The sequence below is a fragment of the Triticum dicoccoides genome, chromosome 3A (assembly GCF_002162155.2).
Source record: "Triticum dicoccoides isolate Atlit2015 ecotype Zavitan chromosome 3A, WEW_v2.0, whole genome shotgun sequence".
Taxonomy (NCBI): domain Eukaryota; kingdom Viridiplantae; phylum Streptophyta; class Magnoliopsida; order Poales; family Poaceae; genus Triticum; species Triticum dicoccoides.
In genome coordinates this window covers 112,987,101-112,996,767 of record NC_041384.1, presented here as the reverse complement: position 1 = coordinate 112,996,767, position 9,667 = coordinate 112,987,101, and the positions used below count along the sequence as shown (strand labels likewise).

The following is a 9,667-nucleotide window of genomic DNA, read 5'->3' as shown; positions in this document are numbered from 1 at the left end:
TGGGGTATCGTTGCTGGCTGGTCCTCGATCATGCCAAGCTCGGCCCCGGGTTTTTTTCCATGCCCGAGGACTGGTGGAAGAAGAACATTCGAGGCGGAAGCACTTTGGCAGGGTGTTCATTTATGTGTGTGTGGCATGTATGGAAAGAGAGGAATCAAAGGCTTTTCCAGAACGCCTCTTTACAGGTGTTAGATGTTGCTTACCTCGTTAGGGAGAACCTTGTCCAGTTGGGTTTAGCTATGGCAATGGCATGTAATTTCTAGAGCTTTTTAGTCTTGTAAATATCTTTTGTACACTTTCTGTTTTCCCATGTCTATATGAAACCTGGCAGAGCGCCTGCCTTTTATCGTCAAAATAAATATCAGCCCAAGGATGAATACACGTTACAAGAAAAAAAAAGAGAATCATGACACACACATAATCCTACATGAGCATGAGCACAAAAATTTCTCGCAGAAGCAGAGGTCGGCAACATCCCGTTTCCTTGCAAACCTTCCTAGTCTTATGTTGCATGGACCCAAATAAGCCGTGTCAAAAGGACGAACAATTGAAAAAATTGGTCCTCCCTTTTTGCCATAAACAGTAAGCTACAATGATCCACCAATTCCCACTCTCCTCACAACCCCTAAACAGACTTCACAAATATCATCATTCAGCCTAAAAACCACCGCAGCCTCAGAAAAATTGCAGCTACACTAGTACTGTGCATTTTACAGAAAAAGAAAGCATTAAGGATTATGACGCGCAGAATCCCATCCTTAGCTTACGAGGGATCACCATCACCATCACCAATAATGGCAGCAAAGAATGTGGGGAAGGGAAAAGGAGGGGTCAGGGAGGCCGCCGAGGAGAAACGCCCGGCTGCTTTCTTCGTGCGGAAAGGGCTCGACATTCTCAACCCCGCAGTCCCTCTCCGTCCACCTCCGCCCGCCACCCCACACTCCACAACGGACGAGCGAGCCAAGCCCGGCCCTCCCCTCCCCTACCTCACCTGGCTTGTCTCTGCTGCGGGCATTGACTCCTCCTCCACCTCCACCTCCACCTCCACCTCCAAAACTGACTCCTTTCCTAATCTTGCTGGACAGTTCTCTGTAGTCTGTATCCCCGCACATGCCACCGTCGACACCTGTCAGCCCCACCACCGGGTCGCCCTAGCCGGTGCGGCGGTGCCCCTCTGCTGCCGTGCCCCCCGGGGACTTCCCGTATCGCGGACGGGTCCTCCTCTGAATGCGGTTGGGGTAGGAGAGGTAGTATAGTATAGATAGAAGAGCCGTGCGCGCTCGGGAGGGGAGAGGAGAGGAGAGAGGCAGGAGTCCCGGGGCTGTACGGGGAGCAGCGTACCGCGTACGTACGCGCGCCCCACCGGCTGGCTACACGGCACGGGCCACCGCCGCGCGCGAGGGAGGAGGACAGGGTGTCAGCGCGGCCGGGCGGGCGGCCGGGCCCCTTTCCTTTCTTTCTGGTGCGGGCCTTGAATGCGTCGTCCTGGCTGCTGATATCCACCCGCCCGCCCTCCCGGACTCCTCGGCCGATCAGATTCGGTTCTGTTACTCGAGCTCGCCGCGGAAAGAGGGGAGGGGATAAGAGGGAGGAGGTTGGGACCTGAACCTGCCAGCAAGCCAGGCATTCTGATCCGGATTCGGCTCCCTCAACCTCCCGGCCGCCTCGAGGAAGGAAGGTTGGTTGGTTTCTTGCTCCTCCTCCCTCACGTCTCATCTCATCTCGGATTATTGTTTTCTCCTTCTTCCGCTTCTCTCCGGATGCTCGTTTGGAAAGCCGTCGGCTGTCTATCTTGGTGTGTCCGTAGACGTGAGCTCGGCTTTCGGTGCTTCTCGATCGAATTCATTCGTCTGACAAAGGCAAGTTCGCTGTTTGTTTGCGGATCCTTTTTCGCCGGTTACTAGTGCTCAAGTTTCTTCGAGCTCTCTGCTCCGGATTGCATTACCATTGTGCTCATAGTACGCCTCGGGTTTTCGATGCCGTTACTGTGCAAATCTGTGCGAGGCCTGCGTCTGCTTTCGGATCATTGCCTTTTGGATTTCTCCGGTTTTTTTTGCCTAGATGAACTTCTTTTGCCTACCCTCCATTGTCGAGTCGAAAAGTTCAGGTGCTGTTTGCCGAGTCTGAACTTATCCTGAGATGTTCTCCGGTCGTGGTTTGGGAAGTCATAATACCGGCGGGGTGTTCGGATTTAATAATAATCTTGGTAAAAGGAATAGTAGATCTTGCTTTGCGCGTTTTCATTTTTTGTCGCGAGAATTGTTGCCCCATAATCTGACGTCTCGTTGCGTGAAAAGTCGATGTCTTCACTAGAAAATCAAATGGTCTGGATGATGCTTGTTCGGGTCATAAATTTTGCTCCTGCAGTTTCTCTAATGCTTCACTGCAATCCAACTGTCAAAAAACCGCGTTATTCCAACTGCTCGTGCCTGTATTCTGCTAATTCTTGAGAAGAAGTCAAATCATTATTGATTTACAAATGAGTATTCAACTATGAATGCCCGCCGATAATGATCAATATTGCTTTGTTTTTTATTCGCTGAACAGGACATTTTATATAAGCAATAATTGCCCGTATAATACTACCGGTTGCGTACCAAGTTCAGCTCACAATCTTTTCTTCCTCGTGTTGTATTTCAGGATACTTGAGAAGGCCAGGCTGCCGCGGGTTCTTCAGCAAGATTCAGGGATCTGTTTGATACTGAACAGACCCTTGACCTCTTTGTGCATCACCCATCTTTTTTACAACTTGCGGCAAGAATTTGGCAGCAAATGGGTCGAGGAATCGCTGCGATTCCTGGCCTAAGGTCTCCCGGCGGCGTTTCTTGTGACTTCTGTTCGAAATTTCACTTCAACATGTGGTTCATGCTAATCCAAGCTTCCAAAGTTGGAATCTGATCACTTGTGACAGCGTTTCCCCGTGTTCTTAGTTCCCGGCAATATGGACACGGAGACCTCCTGGGTTAGGAGGACTAAGTTTTCGCACACCGTCTACACAAGGGTTAGTTCCCATGGGGTGCATGTGGCTCCTCTTGGCAGGGATGTGGAGCAGAGACTTCAGAGGTTTGTGAGCATGAGTAAGTGTGTGACGATGCCCATTGATCGAGGCAATGATGAAACAGTGGCTGCGCTGAAGCATACTGCTAGTTTGCCATCACTTCGAGCCTCACTTCAGCCTAATGAGAAGAAGGCCAGCAAGCAGAATTTGAGTTTGGAGATTCCTTTGAGCCCTCCGGCAAAGTCTGAGAAATCCAAGGCCCCAAGGGCGAGGAGCCTGGTCAAGAGCCCAAGCTCGATGATGCTCCTTAGCTACTTAAATAATGCACACACAAGTCAGGGCTCCAACCTTCATCAAAAGGCTAATGGATCTCCTCACAAGCTGAGATCCAAGTCCCCTCTTCCCAGCGTAGTGCCTTCAGATACATTCAGGGAAGCGAGGGCCAGCAGTCAGAGGTTCACAAGCCCTCCCCCGAAGCGTGTGGGATCTGATAAAAGCGTCTATGGCAAATCGTTGGGCAGGGAAGGGTGTGATATGGGTCCAAGCCCTGATTGGTGTTCGACTCCGGTGGTCTCTGATAAGCACAATTCTCAGAAGGATAGCTCATGGACCAGAAGATACTTTGACAATGGGGGAAGGAGGAGGGTTAGTGCAGTAGAGACTGTGAGGAGCCGTACGGTTAGCATGGCTCAAGCGGTGCAATCTACAGTTGATTGGGAACTTGATCCAACCAAGCTGCTTGTTGGCCATAGGTTTGCTTCTGGGGCACATAGCCGGCTATACAAAGGACTTTACGACAATAAGCCGGTTGCCCTTAAATTTATCCGCCGGCCTAAGCCTGACGCTGGTGGGATAATAGCTGCAAAGCTTGACAAACAATATAACACTGAGATCAATGCATTGTCTCATCTGCATCATAAGAATGTGATCAAGGTATAATTACATTCAGACTTTTCAAGATGTACTGTTTTTCTTATTATATCTCTGGGCATAGATAGTGCAGAGTGTTTGGTTTGATTTTTCTCCCTTAGCCTTATAGTGGTCATGCAATCTAATAAAATCACACGGGCACGTTCATGCTCCTTTTTTTGCAATAGAAAAATACTTTGAGGATGTTTGAACCTTTTGTTATAATCAACTCATGATTGTCTGCCAACTTGCTATACACCTTCAGAAGAAGAAAATTAAGTTGATGTTATCTTAGGATAAGCACCGTTGCTATTTTCAGTGTGCCGTCAAGTGCTCAAAATATTCACCAATAAGTTTATTTATTATATGAGCTGACCACAGTCCGTAATATTAGTGAATCATGCCTCGTTATTGATTAACCTTGTCTCATTTCATTTTGTTGGTAACTTCTGATTTCATTTTGTTGGCAACTTCTTAATGCAGCTTGTAGCGGCTCATAGATGTGGACCGGTTTATTACATTATTACGGAGCTTCTTCCTGGAGGTTCCTTGAGGTCATACCTGCACAACCCAGAGCACCACCCCCTCCCTCTGGAGAGGACCATATCCATCGCTCTGGAGATTGCCCGCGGGTTGGAGTACATCCACTCTCAGGGAATTGTCCACCGCGACATTAAGCCCGAGAACATCCTTTTTGATGAGAAGTTCGAGGTGAAGATTGCTGATTTCGGCATTGCCTGCGAGGAAACGTTATGTGATCTGCTAGTGGACGATGAGGGCACGTACCGCTGGATGGCCCCTGAGATGCTAAAGCGCAAGCCGTACAACCGGAAGGTGGATGTATATAGCTTTGGACTGCTGCTGTGGGAGATGGTGACCGGAAGAATTCCTTTCGAGAACCTCTCCCCAGTCCAGGTGGCTTATGCCGTTGCGAATAATGTAAGAGTTTAATTATGAGTGTGAGTTTGCCTTCTTTGCAGAACGTAATCAGAAGATGTACGCGTTCTCTCCTTGACTAAATCCTTTGGTTTTGTTTCAGAACAAGAAAGTGATGGAGCCTCAAGATTACTGCCCAGCAGTAGTGAGACCCCTGATTGAGGAGTGCTGCGCGTTGCAGCCTGAGAAGAGGCCGGATTTGTGGCAGATTGTGAAAACCCTGGAGAAGATCCAGTCGGTTATGTCGCAGGGCGGCTGCCTGGACGCGCTGAGGAGCAGTGACCACAAGAAGGGGCTTAAGCACTGGATTCAGAAACTGAAGCCATCGCACAGCGCGTGAGCTCAGTCATCTAGCATTGTTTCGACCGTTATTTTATCCGGTTGGGTATGCTCCCCTAGTCTAGCCTAGCGTAAGATGATATAAGCTTTTCATTTCGTGTTTTAAGATTCTAGGATGGATGCGGATGTTTATTAGGTGAGCTACAATTTGCTTTTTTATTACATTATTAGTAGTTGTATACCATATCAAACTTATACTATGTGTTATCTCATTGGCTCTTGCTCCCTGTCGCTGTCTGCTAAGCTCAGTCGCAGTGCAGATTATTCATATTGGTCGAAATCGTCGATAGAAGTTAGTCATGATTATTAGCCTGCTCTTATAGAAGTCCCTCATTTAGATAGAGATTGCCGAGGAAAGCCCGCCGACTCGCCGGCATTAGCATCATGGGCAAGTGCGTGGTTAATTAACGCAATTATTGGCACCTTTGTTCGTCAGCATGCCACTGACTCCTCATGGTGCTTTTTATTTTGTTGCGAGATGACGGCCCGGTTTCAGATATGCTTGTTTTAGCGCTGCATTTCCGTGATATTTTGTTGTTGCGATATGACGTTTCGGTTTTGGATTTGTTTGTTTTACCGCTGCATTTCCGTGATATTTTGTTGTTGCGAGGTGACGTTTCGGTTTTAGATATGTTTGTTTTACTGCTGCATTTCCGTGATATTTTGCTGAAGACGGGTGTTCGTCCTGGCCGTCGCTGCCGGTGGCGCCCTGACGCGGAAGGTGGGAGGGCCTGGACGTTGTTGAGGCACGCGTTGCTGTGGCAGTTCCCTGGCCAGCAGTTGCCACCGCGTGCACGCGTTTGCCACCAGCAAGCAGGTAGACAGTTCCAGGGCGGCGTGGTGCACCGGCCGATGGTTGCTCGGGGTGCCTGTCGTTGCGATTGCGCGTGGCTGCGCCAGCAGAGGTCTCATGCTGATGCTGGTGAGTGAGGCTGAAGAATCATGCCGGCCCACCCACCCTGCACAGAGCCTTTGCGCACCGGCGCCGGTCCTTGTGCTGTTTTATGCACCGTCCACTTGAACCACATGAGACCTCAAGCAGTTCTTCATCAAGGCGTGCTTTTTTAACCTGGGTCCGGCGACATTAGCAGAGGAGGACTTCTCACAAGCCCCCCAAAGAACGATCCCCTCAACGTACCTTTTTTTCTTTTTTGTATTTCCCGAGCACGGGATCACACAGATCTATCTAGGATTAAAGCATTTCAAGGGTGTGGTTCAGGAGGCTTGGAGCCAAGGTGTGAATCATGTTGACTCCTACCATGTTCTCTTTCACAAACTGAGAAGGACGGGTCAGAACAAGCTTAGGAAGTGGAGCAACACGATCTTTGCGCACACCAAAGTCGAAATTCACATGACTCTCGAGGTCATTTTCCGACTTGATGTGGCACAAGAGCATAGACCTTTAAGTGTCGAGGGACGTGATATTAGAAGAAGGCTCAAACGAAAAGTGGTTAGTATGTTGTACTTGACCGTGTGCGAAAATAGTATGGTCGTGCTTGATCATGCGCGAAAAAGGCAACGCTCGAGGATCACCACTCACCAATTTCAAGGACGGAGATGCTAACACGCGCTTATTTCACCTACGGGTCAATCATAGAAGAAGGAAGAATTTCATCCTTAGCCTCAAGCACAACAACAGGTGGGTTACCGATCCTGATCACAAAAACCAAGTATCCAAAACCACTTCTCCGAGGTCACCAAACGTGGACGGCCCCGACACATTGACATTAATTGAAGAAATATCCCAGCTTCCACTTGTGTCCTCTCAGACCTTGGGCTGCCTTCTCGGAGGAAGAGGACAAATGGACTATCTTCAATCTTCCTAGTGACAAAGCTCTGTGCCCCAATGGTTTCTTCGGAGCCTTATTCAAAGATTGTTTGGGAGATCATCAAGGATGTTGTTGTGCTCGAGGTCAAACACTTCTTCAACTTGCATACTTCCAGCCTTCATTGGCTTAACTCGGCGAACATTGCTCTCATACCAAAGAAGCATGGGGCGGAGAGCATTTCGGACTATTGCCCCATTAGCCTCGTCCATGCCATTGCCATGATTATTGCAAAAATGATGATTACCCGTCTTGCTCCTCACATGACAAACCTTGTGTCCAATGCCTTTATAAAGAAGAGGAGCATCCATGATAATTTCATGGCAACAAAACTCTAACCTTGCTTTTCAAGCTCGACATCAAGAAACCGTTTGACTCCATGAGATGGGATTTGCTTATGATTTACTGAGGCACCATGCTTTCCGAGCAGATTTAGGGAATGGGTTTCGGCTCTCCTCCCCACAGCCTCGTCGAGGGCGTTGATCAATGGTGTGGTGGATGATCCGTTGAAGCATGGTCACGGTCTCTAACTCTAACAAGGGGACCCGCTGTCCCCGCTTCTCTTTGTCTTGGCGATTAACCCCCTACACCACCTTCTCAACAAGGACACGTCCCAAGGGCATCTACACCCTCTACGTGGGAGAACTCCAACCATCCGTACCTCATTCTATGCCAATGATGATGCCATCTTTGTCAAGCCTATTAAGGAGGACATCCCTCGTGACTACACTTGCCTCTTTTGGGGAGGTGACCAACCTTGTTGCTAATTGCTCCAAAAGCCTAGTGCCTCCCATTCAATGTGACAACATTCACATTGACTACGCCATCCACCCTTTCCTGGCTATGCGCACCACGTTCCTGATGCGCTACCTGGGGCTACCTTTGTCGTTCAAGCGCCTAGAGAGGATCCATTTTCAGCACTTGGAGGATAAAGTCGCAGGCAAACTCCCTGCTTGGCAAGGAAGGCATGTGGATTACACGGGTCGTGTGTCCTTGTTAAAGCCATCCTCACCGCCATTGCCATTTACCATCTTATGCCCTTGTACACCCCGATGGAAGTTAGGAGGGAAATTGATAGTACCCGTCGCGCATATCTTTGGGCGGGCACTGAAAAGGTCTCGGGAGGCAAGTGCAAAATTAATTGGGACCTTGTTTGTAAACCCAAGAAGCACGAAGGCTTGGATGTGCTCAATCCGGAGAAGTTTGCTACAACTCTCTGTCTTTGCTGGCTCTGGTTTGAGTGGATGGATACCAAGGAGCCTTGGATTGGTATGGGATCACCGTGCTCATATGAGGACCGTGACCTCTTCGCGGTTGCCAGTCTTGTCACCATTGGTAATGGGCACTCTATCGAGTTCTAGAACTTATCGTAGTTGATTGGATTGCGTCCTCGCGACATTGCACCTATGATGTTCGCCCTCTCCCACAAGAAAAACTACTCGGTCCAACAAGCTTTATCCAATGACCTTTGGATTTCAAATATTGATGTTAGATGCGATCTAGGCCGCCGCCAGCATAGGCTTGGGAGGCCAAGAAGGTCTGGGGATGCCCATCTGCTCCTCTGGGCTCCTTACTGTCGTTAGGTACACAGTGGGCCTCTTGGGCCATCCCTGTGGATGAGCCACCCCCGTTGTACTACACCGTCAAATATGGAGAAATTCTTGTCGAACATTTTCATTGAGTTGATTGGTACGCCAAAAGGTCGATTTCTTTGAATTTGGATTCCTTTTTTGGTGTTGGATTTCTCGGCTTTTGAAGTGGATTTCCAATGGGAGAGATTTATGGAGTGATCAAACAATTGTCGTCTGATAAGTCACCAACGTGGTTGGATTTTCGGCCATATTATTTCAATGTTGTTAGTCTATCATTAAGGACGGTATTGTGGTTATGGTGAGACATTTGGTTAGTTGTGATGGATAAAGTTTTCATACTTTGAATCGGGCTTTTATTTTCTTGTGCTAAAAGAAGGACTGGGTGAGCGATATCTATGAGTGTATGCCAATTAGCCTTATTCATGGGTTTGCATAGATTCCCATGAAATTACTCGCATTGCTTGTCAAGCCGAAGATGAATAATTTGACTACTGCAAATCAAAGTGTTTCCATAAGCCATAGCATAATTCACTATTAACGGTACGTAGAAGGTCAATACCATCGGTAGGGTGGCGAACGCAACAGGAAGTGCTAGAAAGGAGATCACACGAGGGGGTTAACTAGGTTTGGGCCCTTCGGAAGAAGTAATACCCTACGTCCTGCTTTTGATCTATATTCATGGTGGAGTTCCTCGTGCGAGGGATTACAACGGAGATGGTGTTTTGCTACCGAAAGCATAGACTACAGGTGTAGATGGGAATGGCTTTCCCTAGCCCCGTATTATATAAATACACGGGCTAGGATTTACATGGGGGTTCACCGATCTTGCACCGCCGCCATCTCGGCTTGCTCAACAAGATCGTCCCCGAGCTCTATCCGGGCCTCCGGGCTCCCTGTTGTCATCGGGCTTCACCTGAGCCATATGGGTCCCGTGACAGGACTGTTGTCGGGCGCCGCTCCGAGAAGCCACCCCCGGTGTATTTCATCGTCAAATATAATGTTATGCTTGTGAAGCAACCGTCCAGGACTTTTCATAGAAGAATGCGCACATTGTCTTTCTTAAGTTG

General features: G+C 48.7%; 1 protein-coding gene across 1 annotated transcript; it reads left to right on the top strand.

The window, feature by feature from the left end:
• Window positions 1-894: 894 nt before the first annotated feature.
• Window positions 895-5,409, top strand: LOC119267466 (probable serine/threonine-protein kinase PBL18). Its single transcript, XM_037548850.1, has 4 exons — window positions 895-1,678; window positions 2,641-3,931; window positions 4,391-4,846; window positions 4,947-5,409. Exons 2-4 carry the CDS (start codon window positions 2,942-2,944, stop codon window positions 5,181-5,183), a joined length of 1,683 nt encoding a protein of 560 aa, XP_037404747.1. The 5' UTR covers window positions 895-1,678; window positions 2,641-2,941; the 3' UTR covers window positions 5,184-5,409.
• The last annotated feature ends 4,258 nt before the right edge of the window (window positions 5,410-9,667 follow it).